Below are 25466 nucleotides of genomic sequence, written 5' to 3'. Positions count from 1 at the left end.
GGGGGGAGAGGAAGAACTTCCACCATCTACAATCCGACCCCATCACCCAAGCCATTTTTCCATCCCCACCCTTGTCTGCCTTCTGGAGAGACCACTCTCTCCGTGACTCCCTTGTTCGCTCCACACTCCCCTCCAACCCCACCACACCTGGCACCTTCCCCTGCAACTGCAGGAAGTGCTACACTTGCACCCACACCTCCTCCCTCACCCCTATCCCAGGCCCCAAGATGACTTTCCATATTAAACAGATGTTCACCCCCACATCTGCCAATGTGGTATACTGTATCCACTGTACCCAGTGTGGCTTCCTCTACATTGGGGAAACCAAGCGAAGGCTTGGGGACCGCTTTGCAGAACACCTCCGCTCGGTTTGCAATAAACTGCACCTCCCAGTCACGAACCATTTTAACTCCCCCTCCAATTCTTTAGATGACATGTCCATCATGGGCCTCCTGCAGTGCCACAATGATGCCACCTGAAGGTTGCAGGAACAGCAACTCATATTCCGCTTGGGAACCCTGCAGCCCAATGGTATCAATATGGACTTCACAAGCTTCAAAATCTCCCCTTCCCCCACTGCATCCCAAAACCAGTCCAGCCTGTCTCCGCTTGCCTAACTTGTTCTTCCTCTCACCCATCCCTTCCTCCCACCTCAAGCCACACCTCCATTTCCTACCAACTACCTCATCCCACCTCCTTGACCTGTCCGTCTTCCCTGGGCTGACCTATCCCCTCCCTACCTCCCCACCTATACTCTCCTCTCCACCTATCTTCTTTTCTCTCCATCTTCGGTCCGCCTGCCCCTCTCTCCCTATTTATTCCAGAACCCTCTCCGATGAAGGGTCTAGGCCCGAAACATCAGCTTTTGTGCTCCTGAGATGCTGCTGGGCCTGCTGTGTTCATCCAGCTTCACACTTTATTATCTTGGATTCTCCAGCATCTGCAGTTCCCATTATCACAGTAAGAAACAATCTCTCTTTCATTCTTGGGATATGACCAACACTTGGCCTGGCTGAAGTTTGCCCACCCAACCTTTTGTGCTCTGAGGAGATTATGATGGCTTATTCTTTGTAGTTTACACACAGCAGAATGGTTTATTAGGCCATTTCTGAGGTAACTTCACTGATGTCAGGCTGGAAGCACTTTTAGGTAAGCGCCATCTGTTCTTTCTGTACAGGACAGGACCGAACTAATTCAGATTTTACAACAATCCAAGAACCTCCTGGTCACTTTGACCAAAACCTTGTTGTTTAGTTCCTAGCTTCTTCATACTATTAAAAATGGAATTAAAATCTTCAAACTGCTCTGGTAGAATTTAACATTCATTCTCTGATTTACTTGCGAACACATCACCCATTGCTCCTCATGAGCTCGGAGGCAAACTCTCTCATTTTCATTAATGTTCCACTCAGTTGCAATCTATTTCTGCCTTTCCATCAGGGCTTTCAGCATCACCTGAGTGGACAGCAATAAAGACGATCTATTGGGGAACATGATCACACAGAATCTGCAGGATTCTCTTTCCTGCCAGGCAGTAAAGGTAGATCTCCAGCCCTCTGTATCTTCAAGTTCTGTGGTCAGGAGGAGGCTGGGATCTGAGCCCTGCTACTTACCTTCACAATGTGTCCCATTCCCTGTGTAGTAGGGTTTGCACTCACAGCTGTAGGAACCATCAGAGTTCAGGCACTCTGCGTTTGGGTCACACTGGTTCATTGCTGGATCCACACACTCGTTAACATCTGAAAGCAGTGTTTAAAAAAAACATCAGTGAGGGGATGAATAAGACACTGTTGGGTCAAACTTGAGCACAATTCTGCCAAGGACTTTAACTGGATAAACGTCTCAAGCAATACAAGATTCATCCTTGCTCCTGATTGAGATTTTGCAAAATGTCACTACCGACAGTATAGTAACAGGCCACTTGAATGGTCAGATCTATAAATGTTTGCACTCCCACGATTTCTTCCCATTCTGTTTACCTGATCTAACCTTAACTACAGAATTTTCTTTTCCTTCCTGCCTCACCGTCTGACTTCCTCTTAAAGGCTTCAATGGTAATACTTCAAACTGTGTTTTTGTTGGTGTCGACTGAAGAAACGGTCTTGCCTAGGATACAGGAAAGGCTCTTGTTTCTCTGTTCCTTCTGCTCCTCTTGATGCTGCATCCTTGCTTTTTGGTTAGAAGGTCATGGGCTCAAGTCCTTATTAGGGCTGACAGCGCAAAATGCAGGATCACACTTCAGTGCAGTGACAAAAGAGAGCTGTCATCTTTCAAACATCTTTCATGATCTCAAGATACGAGAAAGCCAATACAGTCATTTAAGCAGTTTTTCAACTGTTGAACCTGTTTGGTTGTAGGATAGCAACCAATTTCTGCACAGCAATGAGATAATGCCCTGGTGACAGTTTTAAGGGATAAAATATTGGCCAAGCCATGCAAACAACATTCCATAAATTTTTGGAACTCTGCTCTGGGGAAGTTTACATTCTGATAAGAAGCTGCCTCAGTTTAGCAGATCATACAAAAGTCAGCACCTCTGACATTCCTCATCAATGCACTACAGTGTTCATAATGAACTAGGTGGTTCCTCCCTTCTGAGGATTGGAGCACAATGTTCTGACTTTGAGGCGAAGATGTTACCACTGAGCAGTGGCTGAGGTACATGATCAGCACTGTAGAATGAACTGTGATTGTTTTAATCAAACACATTCTGTAGGAGTGTTTACAAAATGAAATGTGAAAGGTCAAACCTGTGCAGGTTGAGTTGCTCCTGAGTGCCAAGGTGTATCCTGGGTAACAGTGACACTGGAAACTGCCCATTGTGTTCACACAGCGCTGGGAGCAGCCACCATTGTTCTGTAAACATTCGTTCACATCTGAAAGGGAGAGGTCCCTCGTGTTCAAGTTAGCTTTCAAAACGTCTCCACACACGTTCAATTAAAACACAACCAGTGTAGCAGAAATGAAATCCCAACGCTCTGCGCTTTTAACATTCTATTGAATTGCAACGAGCAGATGATCTGATCAGATTAGTCAGCGTCCAAGAGTCCAGAATAAAATGACCCCAATAACTGATTTCGAATGCTTCCTCCCAGCACACAGTCTCGGCTGAATGTTCTTCAGAAAGTAACCCAAAACTACACACAGTCCTCTAGGTGTGAAATAACCAATGCACAGTATAGCTATGACAAGGCTACCATTCTATTAAACACCATTCCAATTGCAATAATGGCTAACTTTATATTTTCTACCCAATTAAATATGACTTACATACAAGATCACCAATATCTCTCTATACCAACGGCTCCTTAATCTATTCAATATCAAGGCCCACTTCAATGAGACAAGCTATTCCACAGCACACCCACTTCTTTCAGCCAAACTGATTGTTCATAAATGTCACCTTTACTTGCATCTCCTTTGGTTACAACCTTCACTGCAGAGGTTTGGGCCATACAGTATACAGCAAAGGAAGATCAAAAGCTTAATCCACCAGCAAAAATACACCATCTTTGACCGCAAGCACAGACACATGTTCAAAGGCTGCTCAACTCAGCTTTTTCTAACTATTCATGATCAATGGATCCAGCAAAATGCAAAGTAAATTGCAATTGTCTAGGCTAGTGGGAATCCTCGGCCTGCCAATATGTACACATCCCTTTGACCAGGGGAACTGATGGCAGGGCAACCCACACATCTTGCTCTACTGACAAATGCTCCCCTAGTTTCTTATGCTTGCCAGTGTTGAAAATGCTACCTTGTATATTTGGTCATACACCAGACAGGGTAGTTTTATACCACGCAAAGACCGAGTAGTGATGGTCCCCTGAAAAAGACTGTAATTACCTTCCCTGTGTTGGTGAATGGCATTAGCCATTACCATATCTCTACTTATAACATGTTAAGTGTCACCATTGAGGGACATGGACATTCTGCAGTAATTGACACACCTCTCAACTTCCTAATGCCTTTCCACTGCCAGCAGGGAGCATGTTGGAATTGTTTTCATTGGCCTGGTTGGGTACATTTTCACACTCAATATATTCAATATCACACAGATGAAAGCTAGTTCTTTTGCTCGTCCACTGTCTCATGCATCACTTCCCCCCTAATCTGCTGCGTACAGGGTACACACAGCACTAACTCATTCATAACAGCAACAGCATTTCCTCAATCCAAGATCTACAGTGTCCAGCAAGGCAATAACAGGCACACAGGAATGTCATCACCTAAAGTTATCCTTCAATTCTCACAGCTTCCTGTCTTAGTCGCTCATCACCCATCACCGTCTCAACAGGGATGCAGTGTACTTCTATTTTATTCACGACTTATCATGTATCGTGGATTGCTGGAATTCAGTTTAAACTATGACTTGTATCTGTTTTTAAAAATCATTTATTGTGAGATTGTGTTTCTTTTTTCTCAGTTCATATCTAGGAGTTAATTAATAACTTATACATTTTCCTGTTGCTATTGTTGGAGGCTTGGCTTAAAATAATTTTTTTTTGATGCACAACTAAAGGACTTTTGTTCTTTTCAGATGTTTTATACTGATGGGTACAAAACAATGGGGCCTCAAGGCTTGTTAGGGGCTTCTGGGACTTGATTACTTCAAGCTTAAGTGAAACACACACAGCTTAGAGAGGGAGATTTTTGAATTTCACTTTTTAAAAAGCTTTGAAATCCTTATAATAAGATGGCTGTATAGACTGGCGCTCCTGAGGAGGGATGGGTATACAGTGAAGACTTTGCACTAGCTCCATAGGTTCATAGACTCACACAGCATGGAAACAGACCCTTTGCTCCAACTTGTAGCCTTTGCTATTCACATTGTCTATGCCGCTCAGAATTTTATTAACCTCTACAAGGTCACCCTTCAAACTCCTACACTCCAGTGAAAAGTGCTCCAGCCTATCCAGCCCCTCCTTTTAACTCACACAATCAAGTCCTGGCAACATTTTTTAAAATCTTTTCGGTACCCTCTCCAATTCAATAATATCCTTCCTATAGCAGGGAACCAGAACTGTACACAGTGCTCAAAAAGTGGCCTCACGAATGTTCTGTACAACCGTAACATAACATTCCAACTTGTATACTCAATGGTCTCAGCAATGATGGCAAGCGTGCCAAATGTCTTCTTAGCCTCCTCGTCTACCTGTGATCCAACTTTCAAAGAAATGTGTACCTGAATTCCTCAGTCCCTCTGTTCTAATGACAGTCCCCAGGGGCCCTACCATTAACTGTATAAGTCCTGCCTTGTTTGTCTTACCAAAGTGCAAAACCTCATATTTATCCAAATTAAGCTCCATCTGCCATTCCTTGGCCCAATTGATCAAGATGCCCTTGTAATCCTAGATAGCCTTCTTCACATTCAACTGTACCACCAATTTTGGTGTCCATCCATAAGCCTACTAACCATGCTTTCTAAATTTTTACCTAGATTGTGTATAAAAATGACAAACAACAGAGGTCACAACATTGATCCCTGTGGAACATTGCTTGGTCACAGGCCTAGAGTCCAAAAAAACAACCCTCCACCACCATCTTCTGTCTCCTACCATCAAGCTAATTTTGTATCCAAATGGCATGCTCTCTCTGTATCCCATACGATCTAACTTTACTAACCAGTCTACCATGTGGAATCTTTACTGAAATCCATGTAGACAATGTCTACCACTCTGTATTCATCTATCTTCTTGGTCATGTCGTCCAAAAACTCTATTAAGTTTGTGAGATATGAATTCCCATGCAAAAAGGCATGCTGACTATCCCTAAATAGTTCTTGCCTCTCTAAATGCAAGAAAATCCTGTCTCTCAAAATCCCCTTCAACAACTTTCCCACCACTGATGTCAGACTTACAGGTCAATTGTTCCCAGGATTCTCCCTGCAGCCTTTCTTAAATATAGGCACAACATTAGCCACCTTCCAACCCTTTGGCACCTCACGTGAGGCTGTAGATGACAAAAATTATCTCTATTTGGAGCCCTACAATTTCTTCTCTAGCTTCTACAATGTCCTTGGATGCATGGGAAATACCAAGATGAAATATTCATTTAGTATTTCTCCCAGCTTCTGTGGTTCCGCACATAGATGACCTCATTGATCTTTATGGGGCCCTATTCTCTTCATAGTTACTCTTTTGCTCTTAATGTACTTGCTGAATATCCTGAGCCTCATCTGCCAAGGTGCTCTCGTATACCCTTTTTGCCCTCCTTATTTCCTTCTTAAGGATGTCCCTACTCTCTTTAGTTCCCATTATCTCTGATACATCTGATCGCAGTTGTCTATGTCTGACAATATGTCTCCTCCTTATTCTTGACTAGAGCCTCAATATCTTTATTAACCCATTGTTCCCTGGTCTTACCAGCCTTACCCTTCACTCTAACAGGAACATATAGTCTCTGAACTCTTTGTGATCTCACTTTTGAAAGCCTCTCATTTGCCAATCAACTCTTTACCTGCAAACAGTTTACCCTAATCAATGTTTGAAAGTTTCTGTGACATATCAATTATGTCCAGCTTAGAACTTTAACTTTTATACAAGGCCTATCTTTTTCCAGAACCATTTTAAAACTTTTGGAATTATGATCACTGGTCAAATGTTGCGATAAACTCTGAAGGGGTTACTTAGAGCTGAGAACATGGAAGCAGGTGTTTGATTGCTCCAGGAAGAAACTATTTGCAATTCAGTCTAAAGGTGAGAGTCACAACTGAATTAAATGCACCAAGATATCAGATAGAAGAACTCCAGTACGAACATCGTGTAAGTGGTGTTTTGTCCAATTTACCAGGTTTGAATTTTGGGTAGTTCTGTTTTAATTGTTGAACGAAAATCTGCAGCATTTCACGCTAGGTTTCAGCAAAATCCCACAATGTTAAGTCAAAATATGATCCATCAAGGATGATACAGTGTGGAGCTGGAGGAATACAGCAGGCCAGGCAGCATCGGAGCAGCAGGAAAGTTGACGTTTTGGATTTTTCTTAAGAAGAGTCCCGACCGGAAACATCAGCTCTCCTGCTCCTCTGATGCTGCCTGGCCTGCTGTGTTCCTCCAGCTCCACACTGTGTTATCTCTGACTCCAGCATCGGCAGTTCTTGCTATCTTCATATGTTCCATCAACCCAGGTTTCCATCTGAGATCTAACTTGCCTGCTAATGACATTAGGAGGAATCATAACAACAGCAATAATGTGGCCTCGTTGTTTGATGATAAGCCTATATGTGTTCAATGGTAAGTGAGGGTAATGTACAACACAGTGGGTCTGCAGGATCAGACCGTATAGGCTCCAGAGTAGAGGGATTGTACACTTCTTCCTGTCTGGTGATTGTGAGAGATGGACAGTAGTTTTAGAAATGTCTAAGAGATTTACCACAACAGGAGATGGGTCACAAATGTCAACGTTGTCAATGATGTCCACATCCTGACAGAGTATTAAACATTTTAAACATAAAGGAATGTCCTCCCATGGTAAGGGTGGTTCAGTTACTGAATTTTTGAGCCAGTAAATTTAGGAGACTCCTTGGTTTCGACATTATTCTTCGCTGAAACAAAGCCTATCATGTTGGGATTAATCAATTTAGACAAGAACACAGATACTAAAAGTAACAATGCTTACTGAGGTTTTTACATTAATTTCAATGTCATTTACCTGTACAGTCCGTCCCATCTCCAGTGTAACCAGCCTCACACACACATTGGAAAGAGCCGGGGCTGTTCAAACAGGAGGCCGAGCTGTGACAGTCATGGCTTCCACTTTCACATTCATCCACATCTGAGGGTTAGGAGAAAAGGAAGAGATCACTGGAGGAACCCCAGCTTTGTGAAGCTGAAATTTTATGCTGTCAGGATGTCAGAAGGCTCAGGTGGCTGGTCAGCAGGTTCACAATACAAAGTGATTCCAACAGGGGGATCAATTCCTGCAGCAGCCAGGGCTATCAGGTGCGTCACACCTTCTGAACCTCTCTCCTTGCCTGAGGTGTGGTGGACCCTCGGGTTAAACCACCACCAAAGCGCTCTCTCCGATGACAGAGCAGCCCTATGGTCCTCTGGGGCCATGACTACTTTACTTTTACACACATCAAGGGGTGGCGATGGCCTGGTGATAGACTGTTAATTCGGAGACCCAGACAACATTCTGGACACAGGTTCAAAACCTGCAACAGAAGATGGTGGAACTTGGATTCAATAAAATGCCTAGAATTAAGAATTTAATAATGATCATCAATCCATTGTCAATTTCTGGGGGAGAAAACCCCATCCAGTTCACTCGTATCCTTTGGGGAAGGAAACAGCCATCCTTACCTGGTCTGGTCTACATGTGACTCCAGGCCCACAGCAACGCTGTAGTCTGTCAAGTGCCCTCTGGGCAATTAGGGATGGGCGAGAAATGCTGCCTAGCCAGCAACGCCCTCATCCCATTAATGAATCATTTTAAAAAAATCCACATTGAAGATTCACAGATGACTCTGGACAGAATAATCCCACGGATTCAGTTGGGTAACAATGGGAAAGAAAAATTATCATCAAAGAAAGAGAGGAGAGTTCCACTTGTGATGTAACTGTTGGGCACCTTGCATTTATATAAAGGCAAAAATACACTGGATGCTGGAAATCTGAAACAAACATGGGAAGTGCTTGAAAAACTCAGCAGGTCTGGCAGCATCAGTGTAGAGAAGCAACATTAATGTCTCAAGTTCAGAATGACTTCTTCAGAACTGAAATGGATTTGCAATTACGTATTGCGTTCAACAACATAAATCATCTGGAGAGTGCTGCACAAGACAGAATATCAGGCAAATTTGATCATGAACATGGCATGTAGCCAAATGTTTCAAAGAGTTAAGCCTCCATGGAAGAGGAGCAAGAGATGGAAATTGAGAGATTTGGGACATAGACAGCTGAAAGCACCGAGCCCAGATAACAGGGATACACAAGTGGGCAGAACTGCTGGAATCAAATGCTCTCAAAATTGTGAGTCCATGTGCAGGTTTCAACCTTAAAAGGAATATTCTAAATTGGAAGTGTCAATGAATTGAGGATCCAGTGTGAGTCATTTAATAGAGGTCTGGTGAGAGAACAGGGCTTGCTGCAAAGCAGTTTTGGTCAGAAAGGGAACATCTAGAAGTTTATTTCCCAGTAACATAGATTCTAGATCAATGTGTTTCTCACAATTTTCTGTTCACAGTTATCCATACTGATTTGGTTGTATTGCTTTATAGTTTTTTTTTAAAACAGTAGACAATACATTTCGAAAAAAAAGCAACACCAGACTGCCCACGCAACCCTGGAGTCTATCATCATCCTGCCCTCCCTTTACAATACTACAAAGTCGTGTATTGTCAATCTTTGAAACTGTCCTCCCTGAACACATGCCCATGTCATTTATGTCACTCACTGGAGATTCCACTGGTTTGAGAAAGTTTTCTCATATGGTATTCCCCAACAAAATCACTGGAATATGAATCAGGAGAAGATGCATAATAAATCGAACATAATGGGGTGTTGCTATGGCCACTGTTCATCAAGGTGTAGAACAGCAGACAGGCAATGTCCAAACAGGGAGGAAGAAAAGAGTTCTTAACATTTCCACCTGAGAAATGATGCACTTCCTTAGCCTCCTGCAGAGTTTGTGGTATCTGGCTGATTCTACTTCCTAATTCATCAAAGGTTCTCTTTTAAGAAAAGAGCAATGATCCTGGGGAGGCGGGGGGGGGGGGGGGGGTGGATGAATCCTGTTATCTAATGGAAATACAACTGTTAATCCCCATTGTCTGCCTGCTCTCCTTAAACTATTTACACGCTCAATGTGCAACCATCCCTTTGCTACCATATACTTTTATTTCTAAATGCATGTGAATTCATTTTTCTTCATATACTTAATTAAAGTTCAATTTATACAAGATCTGGTGCTATGCCTCATCAACCCATTCCATGACTTCATCAAGGGTTTTCAGAATCATGGCCAGAAACAATATTGCAGAGATAGTAAGAACTTCCGATGTTGGAATCAGAAATAACACAGCGCGGAGCTGGAGGAACACAACAGGCCAGGCAGCATCAGAGGAGCAGGAAAGTTAGGGTCAGGAGCCTTCTTCAGAAATGGGGAAGGGAGCTGTAGGTGGGATGGTGATAGGTGAGTGCAGGTAGGGAGTGGTGGGGTTAAAATTGTATCAGAGATAATGGGAACTGCAGATGCTGGAGAATCCAAGATAACAAAGTGTGGAGCTGGATGAACACAGCAGGCCAAGCAGCATCTCAGGAGCACAAAAGCTGACGTTTCGGGCCTAGACCCTTCATCAGAGAGGGGGATGGGGAGAGGGTTCTGGAATAAATAGGGAGAGAGGGGGAGCCGGAATGAAGATGGAGAGAAAAGAAGATGGGTGGAGAGGAGAGTATAGGTGGGGAGGTAGGGAGGGGATAGGACAGTCCAGGGAAGATGGACAGGTCAAGGAGGTGGGATGAGGTTAGTAGGTAGGAAATGGAGGTGCAGCTTGGGGTGGGAGGAAGGGATGGGTGAGAGGAAGAACAGGTTAGGGAGGCAGAGACAGGCTGGACTGGTTTTGGGATGCTATGGGGGGAGGGGACGAACTGGGCTGGTTGTGGGATGCGGTGGGGGAAGGGGAGATTTTGAAGCTGGTGAAGTCCACATTGATACCATTGGGCTGCAGGGTTCCCAAGCGGAATATGAGTTGCTGTTCCTGCAACCTTCGGGTGGCATCATTGTGGCACTGCAGGAGGCCCATGATGGACATGTCATCTAAAGAATGGGAGGGGGAGTGGAAATGGTTCGCGACTGAGAGGTGCAGTTGTTTATTGCGAAACGAGTGGAGGTGTTCTGCAAAGCGGTCCAAGCCTCCGCTTGGTTTCCCCAACGTAGAGGAAGCCACAACGGGTACAATGGATACAGTATACCACATTGGCAGATGTGCAGGTGAACCTCTGCTTAATATGGAAAGTCCCCCAAGATGCACCTATCTTCTTTTCTCTCCATCTTCGGTCCACCTCCCCCTCTCTCCCTATTTATTCCAGAACCCTCTCCCCATCCCCCTCTCTGATGAAGGGTCTAGGCCCGAAACGTCAGCTTCTGTGCTCCTGAGATGCTGCTTGGCCTGCTGTGTTCATCCAGCTCCACAGTTATCAGGGAGTGGTGAGGATTGTTAGTGAGGTAGGAGGAGTAGTAAGGAGGCTTGGAGACCACTTTGTCGAACACCTGTGCTCTGTTCATGACAAATGAAAATGTCTTCCAGTTGCAAACCATTTTAACTCCCCATTCCTGGGTGACATGTCTATTCTGGGCCTCCTCCAGTGTCCCAGTAAAGCTGTCTGGAAACTGGAGGAGCAACACCTCATGTTCCACCTCAGGAGCTACAGCCCGATGGATTAAATGCGGATTTTACTAGTTTCAAAATTTCACACCACCCGAGTCATCCCATGACCAACCCTCCCAGCCTCCTTTACCTGAGGCAACATATCCATCTTCACACTCACCTATCCACTCCTCCCACCTCACTGACTAATCCCCACCACTCCCTATCTGCACTCATCTATTACTATCCCACCAACCTTCCCCAGGCCCACCCCTTCTCTCTCTTTTTATTTCTCAGCTCCCTTCCTCCCAACCCATTTCCAAGAAGGGTCCCAACCCAAAACATCACCTTTCCTGCTCCTCTGGTGCTGCTTGGCCTGCTGTGTCCCTCCAGCTCTACACTTGCTTCAATGTACTATTGCACCTTTCATGAATTGAGATTAAAGATGGAAATGAGAATATTTACTTCTGTGAAGATTCACTTTTTCTCACCTGTACAGTCCCTCCCATCTCCAGTGTAACCAGCCTCACACACACATTGGAAAGAGCCGGGGCTGTTCAAACAGGAGGCCGAGCTGTGACAGTCGTGGCTTCCACTTTCACATTCATTCACATCTGGGGATTTAGGAAGAAAGGAAGAATTCATTGGAGGATCCACAGGCTTATAAATATTAAACCTGCTGCTGAAGAAGCAAATCCACAGAGACTTCCTCATACAATGGTCTTTGGACGACTATTTGAAATCTATGACCTCTGAGTTTACTGACTCTTTCATCACGGAAATTATTTGTTCCTATTTACTCAAAGCAAAATTCTTCCATTTTCAACACCTTGATTGGATGTCACCTCTCCGTAAGAGGAACAATCCCATTTCACCAACAGCTCCTCATAAATGAGAGCCTCAGGATTTCAGTGCTTGCCGTACAAGATACAAAATCAACAAGAGTGACAGCAATAAATGAGAAACTTGAGAGACACCCAAAGTGTAGCTTCAGCATCAGTTACCTGTGCAGTCCCTCCCATCTCCAGCGTAACCAGCCTCACACACACATTGGAAAGAGCCAGGGCTGTTCAAACAGGAGGCCGAGCTGTGACAGTCGTGGCTTCCACTTTCACACTCATTCACATCTGAAGATTAAAAGAAAGTTAGTGTTAATTGGATGATTCTCAGCTTCATGAATCTGAAACTTTCTAATGTTAAAATGACCATTTGGACACAGCCCTTGTAAAAGAAACTGATGCATGAATGGTTCCTCAAAAAACATTCTCTGGATTCACTGGGATAAGGATGGGAGGACCATAATTACAATGTAAATTGAGATTGTTTTCTGACACTGGCAACTGCTTAACCTTTCATCATGGTATAGACCTTTTAACATCTCAGATGATATCGTGGGGTTGCACAGAAGAGAATGTTACATCAAATCTGATGTTGACTCTCAAGGTGACATGTGGATAGGTGGCCAAAGCCAGTCATGTGGGAAACTTTAACAAGTATCTTAGAGGAGGCGCGACTCGTAGGGAGGCTGCAGCTGAGATAGCTGAAGGCACCAACAGCGAATGGTGTGGTAAAGCAAACTGATGATATGTAAGAGGGCAGAATCAGAGGAGCTCTGATTTTTTTTTTGAAGTTCTGGACGAGATGTCGCACCTTGGAAGTCGACAGCTCACAGGCAGCTTTCAACTTTGAACACAATATTTTGAATTAGTCTGATGTTGTATTAAGGAAGAACAGCAGGACAACTATGATAGGACTGATGGGATAACAGGCCATGATGCAAGGAAGTTTGGAGAGACATAAAACTTTTGGACTTGTGAGATCCTCACAATCTCCGGTACAATGTAATCAGCTCCGACTTCCTGCGTCTCTTGTATAACCAAAAGATTCACTTTTTAATGAACATGGTATTTCGAAATCGTAACGTCTCTCAGGATTGGACAGTGCTGAGTGTTGACGACATGGAAAACAGATAATTTTCAGCTCCTTACAGAAGGAAGCAGTACGTCCCTAAATGCAGGAAAAGGTCGATAACATTTGGATTTGGGATGATTAGTGGCAGTAGTAATTGTGTCACATATCCTAAATGAGACAGCAACATCCCCATGATGCACAATGACATTGCCATTATCAACATTTTGTTCGAAATTTCTCCTTTCTCTTCTCACTCTGTGGAAAATCTATAATGTTTGGCTACTGACCTATGTACCAGGGGAAATATTTTGTGCCTTTTTACACAAGGAATGAGTTTCAAATTTTGGATGCTTTGAATAGGTCTTTCCTAATGATCCTTGATTAAAGGAAAATTATCCCAGCTTCTCCAATTACTGCTTAGAAACAAACATTTCACTATTTGGGAATTTATCACGAGGCGAAGAAATTTGCCAAGTTGCAAGGAATAAATAAACAAGCTGAGGGATTTCCACAGCTGTAGCATCAATGTTATTTACCTGTACAGTCCTTCCCATCTCCAGTGTAACCAGCCTCACACACACATCGGAAAGAGCCAGGGCTGTTGGAACAGGAGGCCGAGCTGTGACAGTCGTGGCTTCCACTTTCACACTCATTCACATCTGGGGGTTTAGAAAGGAAGAGTTTATTGGAGGATCACAGCTTTGTAAATCTTAACCGTTCCAAAAAAAACCCATATTTAGCTTTGAACCACATGACTCTTTTCAATGATGGATCCCCAATGTCGGTTCACTAAGCTCAAATTGTCACCAGTTCCCATTTTCACTTGGTACTGAGCTCAGTTCGGACAGTAACTGGGCATTAGAATTGGTCTGAACTCTCCTGGGCTGGGAGGGAAAAAGAATTGATGATCCCAACTCCAGATTAGAGTCCAGGGAATCAAACTGGAAAGTGCTTGTGCGTAAACACAGAGTGTGAACAGAGTCAGGCTCGGTTGTGGACAGTCATCGCTATGGTGATGTCTCAAGAGTTGCTCCTTGTCTGCTGCGTATCTGTGAAACAGGAAAGGGATAATCACTGGTGTCAGGAAGAGAGCAAACTCATGAAAGGGAGGAGACAAACAATATCTTGCAGAATATTACGTCCAATTCCTTCACATCAGCCATTCAAATCTCTGCTCCAATCATGGATACAAAAGCATTGAAGTCCAATGCTAAGTAAAACTGATTGATAACAAGGAACATGAAAATGTCACCTCCACTGTCCCTTAGTCTTGTTTTCTGTATTCTGAAGCTGCATATTATTTAACAGATGGCTCCAAAACTCCCAGTATGTAGCAACTCTTCATGTGTGAATATTTGAACTTGCTGACAGTCACTGATCATGCAATGGATTTCATCATCAGTGAAGCCAAGTGCAGCACACACGCCTAGACTTGGGCCCTTCCCCCAGTCTGCTTTGGAACGTGATACAGTCTCTAGTCTGATATGGAAGCAGCGTGTTCAGTTCATCCCCCACTGGGTTCCCTGATCCCCATCACACACCTGTACAGACAGATCCATTCCAGGTGTAGCCAGTCCCACAGGAGCATCTGAAGCTTCCGTCCTGCAGGATACAGGAGGCATTGGCTCCGCACGGATTGCCCAGGCACACGTCAATCACTGCAGATATAATGCAAATCAAGACGTCATCTATGAATATTGAAATTGCTACCTGTGCAACTTAGCAAGTCAAAACTATCAAGAAAAACTGTTGTCCTAATGCTGACTCCAGGGGAATCTCAGTACACACCTTCTAGTAATCCAGGAAATAACTGTTTACAATTACTGTTGCCCATTACTCCACCAACATTGTGTCCATGGTATAACTGTCCCTTTCATTCAATGGGATTCAACTTTGGCGGCAAGTGTGACATTTTATCAAATGTCTTTTGACACCACTCCACTGATCAATCTGCTGAGCTACCTCATTAAAACAATCAAACTGTTAAAAACTGTTTGCTGCTCCTACTTATTGTTTGGGTAAAGGTTCCATTTTCTAACCTGTTACAGACTCGGGTGCCATGAGATAACTTGTTGAGGCGTTCACAGGGTATCATTCAGAGTGTTACAACCTCTTCCTTCTAATGCCGCGATTGTAGTTTGCAGATAGTTTGAGTCACCCAGGGCAAATGTGACAGAAATGCCTGAAATGCACTCTTAGTTCTTTGATCCGTAGCTTGGGTTTTGGGTGTTGAGGTTGGTTGGCTCATCAAGCTGCTTTGTTGTTCCGCAGATGGTTCATTATCCTGCTGGGTAGCATCCTCAATGCAGCCTCCAATGAAACACTGTTGAGTTTTCCCAACTGTTATTTAAACTCCGGTGTCTGTTAAACTGGGTTACCTCACTTCTGGTTTTCCTTCGCAGTGGAGTATATATAGGGTTCAGTTTTTTGTGTTTGTTGATGGCCTTTTTAGCAGGGAACCAGGTCTCTTGGAATTCCTGTGCTTGTCTCTGTTTGGCCTGTCTCAGGATCATAGTGTTGTACCAATCGAACTGGTGGTTTTCCTTATCCACGTAGATGGAGATGAGTGAGTATTAATTGTGTCTTTTCATTGCTAGTTGATGTCCATGTACTCTTTGTGGCTAATTTTCTTCCTTTCTGTCCAACGTTATGTTTGTCACCGTCTTTGCAGGGAATCTTGTATATGACGTTGGTTCTGTCCATTGTGGTTAAGGGGCCTTTGGTTCAGGTGAGCAGTTGACATAGGGTTGATGTGGGTTTGTGCGCTACTCTGATGCCCAATGGTTGTAGGAGTCCTGTGGTCAGTTCAGATGTGTTCCTGATGCAAGGTAGCGTGATGAGTGTGTCGGGGCATGCAGTATCTTCCTGGTGAACAACAAACCAACTTGGCAAGCCAACCAACCACAAATCTTAGCTCTCGTTATTTCCTCATAATGGGTACAAAGGAATGGAAAAGGGAGGTTCCCCCACCCCCCAACAGTAATATTCAGCGCCAGTTACCGAGACAATTCCTCCACCTCCAAATGATTAACAACAAAGTGACATTTTTGGAAAACTTACATGTTTTGGTTTTAAAATATAATGTTGAACTGATGTCCTTTTCTCCAAAGGAAGTTTTCACTGAAACACTTACAACGTACAGAGTTGACTCACTCAGACCTGATCGAGGGAAATAAAAAGACACATTGGGGTTTTTTTTTGTTCTTTCTTTTTATGTTTACTGTCTGCGGCATCGCTGGTTAGGTTGGCATCTCTTGCCCGTTCCTAATTGACATCACTGCAGAGCTATTTCAGAGTGCAGTTAAGAATCAACCTCATAGCAGTGAGTGTGGAGTCACAAGTAGACCAGACTGGGTAAGGGTGACAGATTTCCTTCCCGAAATGGCATTAGCAAATCAGATGGGTTTTAAATAATGCATGACTCAGATTACATTTTTAAGTGGATATTGGCATATGGTAAATGGCAACAGTGAGTAAACTCCAGCACACACACATTGATTTGACCCTTCCTTGGTTTAGTTAGGAAGGTGACACAGTCTCCAGTCTGATCTGGAAGCAGTGCATTCAGTTCATTCCCCATCGGGTTCACTGATCCCCATGTTCTGGAATGTGCTGTCTGAGCGTGTAGTGGAAGCAGGTTCCATCTTGGCTTTTGGATGCAATGGGATTGCTATCTGAAGCAAACCAGAGTAAACAGCCAAAGTTTAGGCCTATCATTGAAAACAAAGGGCCAAATGGAATCTTTTGTACTATATCTATTCTCTGATTTTGATGATCAGAAGCCAGGGAAGTGTCTTACAAGACATCGGACATAGACTGATTAGAATGAGGATGCTGTTTAAAATTTTAATGTGGCCATCACTTTCACACCTAAAGGCAGAACTGGCCATGTACCTGACCTGCACATTTTTAATGCCAATGTCACAAACCCTCCATTGCCTCTTTGGTAAAAATATACAGTTCCCACACAAAGATCCCCAGTGATGCTTTGAAATCCGAACGGTTATAATTAGCTTTTGGGTTTGATACATTATGTATTAAACATCTTTCTCCTATTCTGCCACATTTTTCATTTTTCTGTTCCGCAATGAATCTCTGTATTTTCCATTAAAGTTGCAAATGAGGAAATCTTCAATGGGAATCCCATGACTAATATTCCTCACTCTAAATTTCACTCTTCAATCTGCAGGCTCCAAAGTAAGGCACTTCTGTAATTCTCAATTGATGTAGACAATAGGTGTAACTTTTCACTCCCCATTGCACTCATACATTGAAAGCACATTTTACTAGAAACTGGCACTCTAACAGTCCCTCTTCATCAACCGTTATTTTACTAAGCACTCTGACACCTCACATGTCCATTCTGATAAAGATTTTGCTCCCAAGTTCAAACAAAATGTGTGATACAAGGTACTCAATTTATAGATTTTAACTCGAATGATTTTCAAGTTTGGATATTTGAATTAGTGACATATCAGGTTTTGCATGTGTCTGAAGGGATTGAATGATTGACTTGTAAGTATTTCTGCAGCCAAGAGTGATTTCTTTTGAAACAACTTGTGAGAGATTGTTTCTAAGAACTAATGAGATTTTTGTTTACATTGGAAGAGTTTACATTAAATGAAGTGCACAGTAAAATACACTAGGATTTTTGATGGAAGAACGTCAACTTTGTAAAAAAAAATCTTGGGGAGTAAACACCATAGCTTGAGGGGAAACCTTTCAGTTTTAGTTTCAAATTGGGACAGTTCAACATGTTCTCAGTAAAAGATGAATGTGTAAAATAGGCACTGCTCAGAAAGGGCGAAGATTGTTTAGAATTGTTAAAAAAATAATTTACCTCAGACTACGTAGTTTAGTAATAGTTCCAGACCAGAGGTGTTTGGATCAACCCTGAAGGGTCTATCTGAAGTGGAGATAATTTATGATCAGGTGTATGAAGGCTCCAGGCAGAAGCTATCAGATTTTCCATACTGGGAGTTGAAGTCACAGTTAGATCAAGTCTATAGAGTTGATGGGGAAGGAAATTCTTTATGATATCTGTAAAAGTTTTTTTTAGGATTAATGGGATTAGATGTGACTGTGTGCTTCAAAATTGTTACGCTTGTATTATATATAATACTGTTTGTCTTATTTCTTCTTCATTCCTTTTGCATAATCAACTTCTACTTTATTGTTAAACCGGAGTCTGTAAGATTGTACTTACGTTTTAAGAGATCACATTGATTACAACCAAAAATAAATAAAGTATAACCTGTCGAGCCAGCTTTCACTTTGGGATAGTGCTTGTACAATAACGACATCAGCTGGAAACCTAACACCCCTCCAAAGACTTTGACATCATTCGTTTCAGTTCCAAGCTTAGCAGACGTTGCATTCATATTTGCAATTGAGGGAAAAGACTTCAGAATCTCAGTCTGACATTTTATTCCATTTTTACTCTAGATTTACTTGTGAAGAACCTTTGATGGTCTTTACTTGCCACCATACATACCCAACGTCACCACAGCCGCAGCTGCCCCTCTCCGTGCATACCCTCCACCCCACAGTCAAAGTGCCCCTTATTTGATATCTTCAGATTTGGTCATCCTCTCAGCGTCTTTTACCTGTGAGGACCACACTGGTATTTGGAGGGAAAGCAACTATATTCTTCCTGGGTCTGTCCGTGCCATAAGGACCATAGCTAATGGAGTAGGACCCAACCAGGGCAGTGTCTGTGGGGTGCAGATCCCAGCCAATCACAGCAGTAGATGAGGTTATATTCGAAGCCTGTATGTTGCTGAGGAATCTCGAAGCTGCCAAGAGAACAGAGCCTCAGTCAGATTGAGGAAAATGTTTTACTTCTCTGGCTGTGAACAAAAGCCAATTTTGCAACAATAATAAATTGTCTAAATACATACATGGGAGAGTAGTGACATTAAGAGACTGGGAGCGGAGTGTCCAGGGAGATGGAGAATCACACACAATAGACACGATGTAAGTAGCATCTGGGTCCAACCCTGAGAAGAAATACTCATGGTTAAATACAAGTACTAGAATATTAGAATAAATACTGATTGAGCTATTATTATAAGTATATAGTTCTCCACTTTTACTGTACCTTCCCTTGTTCAAAGCTTACACACCAGATGATGATTTGCAACCACAGGCAGTAAGTTTTGGTTTTTGAGACAAAGTAAGGAGGCAACCATCAAAGCAGAAGGGACTTCCAATTGGGGGGCAGATCATGTTTTTGAGAGTGATTACATTCTGCTCAGCTTATTGTACGTTCCTGCTCAGGTAAACCACATTTTAAAGGCATGAGATTTTGCCACCCTCTGGTCTTCAAAATTAGTGCGCCATCTGCATAAAAGGCACCTGGGCAGCACTTCAGCCTCTGCAATGCAGCAGCGTCACTCATCCTCTGCTCATCAACCCCATACACCCCTGGAGATTTCAGAGATTGGGTGGTGGTCTCTGTCTGCAGATGGCTCATGAGACCCTAACTCCACTGCCACGAGAGGATAAACAAACCGCTGCATTTCACCACAGTGTGAACGGCTGAACAGTGTGAGTTAGCATTGTGCAGGAGACTGGATACCAGTCATCTCCAACAGATGCCTTTTGTATACTCAACTACTGTCACTCCATCACACTACCAGTGCAGCTCTAATGGGGCTGTAGTGGTAATGCCCGCCAGATTTCTGCAAGCTTGCTTGGGGGATAAAAATCCAACTGCAGCATGTAGCCTTCAAAGTTAAGGCCACTCGAGTGCAGGCCCATTTGCCTGCCCCCAAATGCTGGACTGAGCCAATGTGGCTGCCTCACTCGGGCAGGCTGATCAATTGGGTTAGGCTTCACCCCTAACATCGGAAGAATTTAACAAATAAAAAACCCAAATGACTAAACGTTTTGTGAGCTGATCAACATGGAGAGGATTCACACTTCAGACCAGAAACGTTGGCACATAGAAATGCCTTAGTATGAAAGAGCCAGATTAGAGAGCTATAGAGATGTACAGCACGGAAACAGACCCTTCAGCCCAACTCATCCACGCTAACCAGATATCCTAAATTAATCTAGTCCCATTTGCCAGCATTCGGCCCATATTCCTCTAAACCCTTCCTCTACATATGTCTATCCACATCAAGTGCTCAGTCAAAAGAAGCTGGCCCACCTGAAGGATCCTGGGAATTTCATAACAAAACATTAAATTTCAGCCCTCAGGAAATGCAAGTCTTATGTCCTGTTCAATCAAGCTGTGGAGGTGCCAGTGTTAGACTGGGGTGGATAAAGACAGAAGTCACACAATACCAGTTTATAGTCCAACTGGTTTGTTTGAAATTACAATTCACTCCACAGAACCTCCAAGCAACGCTGTACACCAGATACATTGATGACATTTTCTTCCTTTGGACTCATGGCAAGGAATCGTTGAAACAACTACAAAACAATGTCAACAGGTTCCATCCCACCATCAGACTCACCATGGACTGCTCTTTAGAATCCGTCTCATTCTTGGACACACACATCCCTGTCAAGGACAGGCACCTCAGTAACTCTCTCTACCGCAACCCCACGGATACCCTCATGATGCTGCACTGCTCTGGCTTCCACCCGAAACATATTAAAGAAGCCATCCCCTACGGAAAAGCCTTGCGCATAGACAGGATCTGCTCAGATGAGGAGGAACATGATGGACACAAAGATTTAGAAGGACACCCTCATAAGAATGGGATATGATGGTCAACTCATTGATCACCAGTTCCCATGTGCCATAGCAAAAAAAATGCAATGACTTCCTCGGAAGACAGACATGGGATACGACCTATAGAGTACACTTTGTTGTCCAATAATTCCCCGGACCAGAGACTCTACGCCATGTTCTTCACAGCCTTCAACATGTCATTGACGGTGACGAGCATCTTGCCAGGATCATCCCCATGCCTCCACTTCTCCCCTTCAAACAACCGCCACACCTTAAACAGACCATCGTTCGCAACAAACTACCCAGCCTTCAGGACAACATCGACCTCAACACTTCACAACCCTGCCATGGCAACCTCAGCAAGACAGGTCAGATCATCGACATGGACACTACCATCACACATGGGAACACCAGTCACCGTGTACTCGGCAGAGACTCGTGTGCCTCAGCCAACGTTGTCTCTCTCCTATGCTGCAGGTAAGGATGCCCTGAGGCATGGTATATTGGTGAGACCAGGCAGATGCTATGGCAACGAATGAATGGACACCGTGCAACATATCGCCAGACAGGGATGTTCCCTCCCAATGGGCGAACACTTCAGCAGTCAAGAATATTCAGCCTCCGATCTTCGGGTAAATGACCTCCAAGGTGGCCTTCAAGATACACAACAACGCCGAGCACAGGCTGATAGCCAAGTTCCGTACCCGTGAGGATGGCCTCAACCATGATCTTGGGTTCGTTTTTTAGATTAGATTACCTACAGTGTGGAAACAGGCCCTTTGGCCCAACAACTCCACACCGCCCCTTGAAACATCCCACCCAGACCCATTCCCTTATAACCCACACACCCCTGAACACTATGAACAATTTAGCATGGCCGATCCACCTAACCTGCACATCTTTGGACAGTGGGAGGAAACCGGAGCACCCGGAGGAAACCCACGCAGACACGGGGAGAATGTGCAAACTCCGCACAGACAGTTACCCAAAGCTGGATTTGAAACCAGGTCCCTGGCGCTGTGAGGCTGCAGTGCTAACCAGTGAGCCACCTTGCCACCCTAAATGTAACCCAACCATTCTGTTCTATATCTGTAAAACCTTCCTTACTGTCCTGTTTTGTCACCATCTTGATAAATTGTTATGATCTCTCTCCCTTAATTGGTTTGTACAGTTTTGGATTACTCATGACTTTGGTCAGACCCTCGACATTTGACTCTTATACCCATCATGTTATTCACCCTCCCAGCCCAATCGTTAACAACTTCTTTGTCTGTCCAATCATCTTTCTCTCTCTTTGGGCTCTATCCTATCGTTTACTCCTTACCCCACCCACCTCCCTATTTTCTGCATATAAACTGACGTTTTCCCAGCCACCACCAGTTCTGAGGAAGGGTCACCGGACCTGAAACGTTAACTCTGTTTTCCCTTCATAGATGCTGCCAGACCTGCTGAGCTTTTCCAGCAACTTTGTTTTTTGTTCCTGTTTTTATGTTATTCCAGTCATTTGGTTTGTCTCCAGCACCACCTTATTTTTAATTTTCTAAAATTATCTCTCTGCCACATTTAATGGGATTATAAATCATCCCTTTGTTCGTTAATCAGCTATAGACACTTTATTCACACCGTCTGGCACTTCAGATCATCTGCAGAGACTTATTATTCAACATTCCACGCACACCATTTGTACGGTCTTTGATCTCCCTGCCTGTGATCTTTCTCTGCCCATGATCTCTGTGTCTGTGTGCTTCTCTCACTTCACCTGACAAAGGGGCTATGCTCCGAAAGCTTGGATTTCAAATAAACCTGTTGGGACTATAACCTGGTGTTGTGTGACTTCCAACTTTTTACACTTTAGTTAAGAGATTTCTACCGGATCCCTACCATAGCTGTATTGGGGAACATCGTACTCTCCCAAGATCACTCCTGGAAGGTATTAGGACCCTTATCACTAGGTCATGGTCCCTGAGACACCCTCTGTTAACTTATCTAGTGTTTGAGGCATGATTACAAATACTCCAGAGTATGAGCAGGATCTACGAATGACTTTCTTTCTCTTAACTTCAGGCAATATATATCTGATTGTTGACCTTCTGGAACTGTCCTGAAAGAAGGAAGCAACAAAGACTTGCATTTCAACAGTACCTTTCTTGGCCCTAGAATATCTTCAAGTATTTTACAACCAATGATGGACATCTCAGATTGAGTCACTGTTGTGTAGCGAATGCAGCCTCTGATTTGTTCACAGCAAGGTCACACACACACGAATGCAATAAGGAACAGACGACCTGGTTTGGTAACATTGGTTGAGCTGTGGTTATCGGCCAGTGTTTAGAGGTGGTTATGTCCTGCTCTGATTTTTGATAATGCAATGGGACCATCCAGACAGAGCTGGGAGGACAGTTGGTGCCCTGGTCTAACCTGTGCCCTGACTGGACAACATTCCCTCAGCCCTGTATTGCAGTGCCAGCCTAGTTTTAATGGGAGAGTCTCTGGAGTGGGATTGAACACACCTTCTCAAACACTTTGGAGAGTGGTACACTGAGCCATGCCTGGCACACTTGGTCCTGATTGAAATCTATGCAAACGACTCTGCAGCCTCCCTGAGCCGAAGGGGTCAAAACGTATGATGTTAGCAGTGAACCCGTAGGGCAGCTGAGTTTGTAATCCAAAACCTGTTGTAAACCCTGAGCTGAGTGAAGCATTTCAGATCATGAAAGAAATTGAGTTGCAGGACACTTGCTGTCAGCTTACCAGCAGAAACCATATCAAAAAGACGTTGGGTAGCAGGCATGTTGTATGATTGTCTTGCTGGAGGCTTGGCAGTTCACATGAGTTGAGAGAAATTTAAACTAATGCATTAACCTTCCACAGAGAAATTAATTATTTCATGTTGATTTCATCTCAGCTGAGATTTAGTTGAAATTTCTGATAATAATACAGTATAATTCTTCCTTTTGTAATGCTTTAATTCAAACTACTGGTAAAATGCCCAAGGAAGCAGGTCACATGCACCAGTCTATAACTCTTAAATTAAAAAAAATCATTGAATTCATCAAGGAAACAGTGATAGTCAACTTGCAGTCAGGAACTCCTTTCAGGCAGATTATCAGGCTGTAGTGTTTTGCTGTTGTGCCTGTTTGCAGGATAAAACAGAAAGATTTCTGTTTTAAAGATTGCTGTCACATCGTATAAACTTCAATCCAGAACTGACACATACTTTGAGGGGGAAAGAATGACAATGTTTTTTCACATGCCTCAGCCCTTCTGTGCTGTTGGTGTTTGGCCAAAATGAGCTGCAAACTGAAAACGTTTCACCTGGTTTTGCAATCAAGCCAGGACCACAATTATACTAGACTTATTTTAATCAAATCCTTGCTATAGCTCACAGGAGGCTAAAACATCAATCGGGAGGAGAAAAGCACAAGATTGCTAAAACAATGGGATTCACAGCAGCTGTGGGAGAACTGGGAAACTTCCTGTTGAAGAAATGTTGGGAGGGCCACATCCTGGTGGGAAAAGGAATATTTTTAGACTAATCCAACAATTGAAAATGTGTACAATTGTTTTCATAGGAACTGGCCAAAGGTATCTCTTCATTCTTTGTTCTAAAGTAACTCCAACATGAAATAACAAAGGTTCAAGTCCTGAAGAAGGCTAATACCTGAAATGTTGACTGCTCCTTTCCCTCAGATGCTGCCTGGCTTGCTGTGTTCCTTCAGCCTCCTGTTTGTCTACCTTCGATTACAGCATCTGCAGTTTGTTTGTCTCATGTCAATGTTTGCTGACTCAGTAGTGTAATAGACTGGACCAAACCCCTTCAAAATATTGCAAGGAGATAGCCTAGATCCTAACTTTTATTTTATTTGAAGGCACTTATAAGATGCTGTGTTGCAGATTTGATTCAATTGGTCAAGCTACTAAGCCTCAGTTTTGCAGAAAGTCCTCATTCCTGCTACAGTCTCTGCTTTCAGATGCCTACAGACGATCCCACAAAATGGTTTTTAAGGGAGCAAGGAACTTCTATTGTTCCCTGACCAATAGCCATCCCTCAACCAACATTGCTACAATTGCTTATCAGATCATTGTTACACTGTTGTTAGCGAGAACTTCGCATGTACAATCATCGGCAGCATCTCCTGAATTACAGCAGTGACAACAAACTTAATTGGCCGCAAAATATACTGGGATGGCCGAGCTCAGGGAATGCTCGGTTGTAGTCTTACATTTCTGGAAATTTTACAGAATGTTAAAATGTATGCCCACATAAATGAAGACAAGTTGAAATGACATCTTACCTGTGATCACGGCCTCTGTACTGACTGAGACGAGGCTGACCGTGTGGACAATACTGGGGCTCCCAATGCTGTAATATTGCAGACTGCAGCCCATCAGAGCATTCACACTCCCTAGAGGGGCCCAGGAGATCACAGCACTGGTGGTGGAGACGGAGGTCAAACTCAGATCTTCTGGAATCATTTCCAAAAGAGAAAATAATTAAACTAATGACACATTGCCCTCAAGAGTACTATGAAATCACTGTAGGTAAGGAAATTTGTTTTC

General features: G+C 43.5%; 1 protein-coding gene across 1 annotated transcript in view; it reads right to left on the bottom strand.

Moving 5' to 3' along the window:
* Nucleotides 1-25466, bottom strand: part of LOC125460920 (uncharacterized) — an 83433-nt gene that overhangs the window by 23185 nt on the left and 34782 nt on the right. The window contains exons 15-24 of the mRNA XM_059652623.1: nt 25202-25372; nt 19120-19218; nt 18826-19014; nt 16280-16378; nt 14761-14877; nt 13756-13878; nt 11800-11922; nt 7651-7773; nt 2751-2876; nt 1614-1739 (exon numbers count right to left, since the gene is read on the bottom strand). Of these exons, the coding sequence (XP_059508606.1) occupies nt 1614-1739; nt 2751-2876; nt 7651-7773; nt 11800-11922; nt 13756-13878; nt 14761-14877; nt 16280-16378; nt 18826-19014; nt 19120-19218; nt 25202-25372 (1296 nt within the window). The remainder of the gene's footprint in view (nt 1-1613; nt 1740-2750; nt 2877-7650; nt 7774-11799; nt 11923-13755; nt 13879-14760; nt 14878-16279; nt 16379-18825; nt 19015-19119; nt 19219-25201; nt 25373-25466) is intronic.

The sequence above is a fragment of the Stegostoma tigrinum genome, chromosome 18, assembly GCF_030684315.1.
Source record: "Stegostoma tigrinum isolate sSteTig4 chromosome 18, sSteTig4.hap1, whole genome shotgun sequence".
Taxonomy (NCBI): domain Eukaryota; kingdom Metazoa; phylum Chordata; class Chondrichthyes; order Orectolobiformes; family Stegostomatidae; genus Stegostoma; species Stegostoma tigrinum.
The sequence above is the reverse complement of the archived record's forward strand: the minus strand, read 5'-3'. Positions and strand labels throughout refer to the sequence as shown.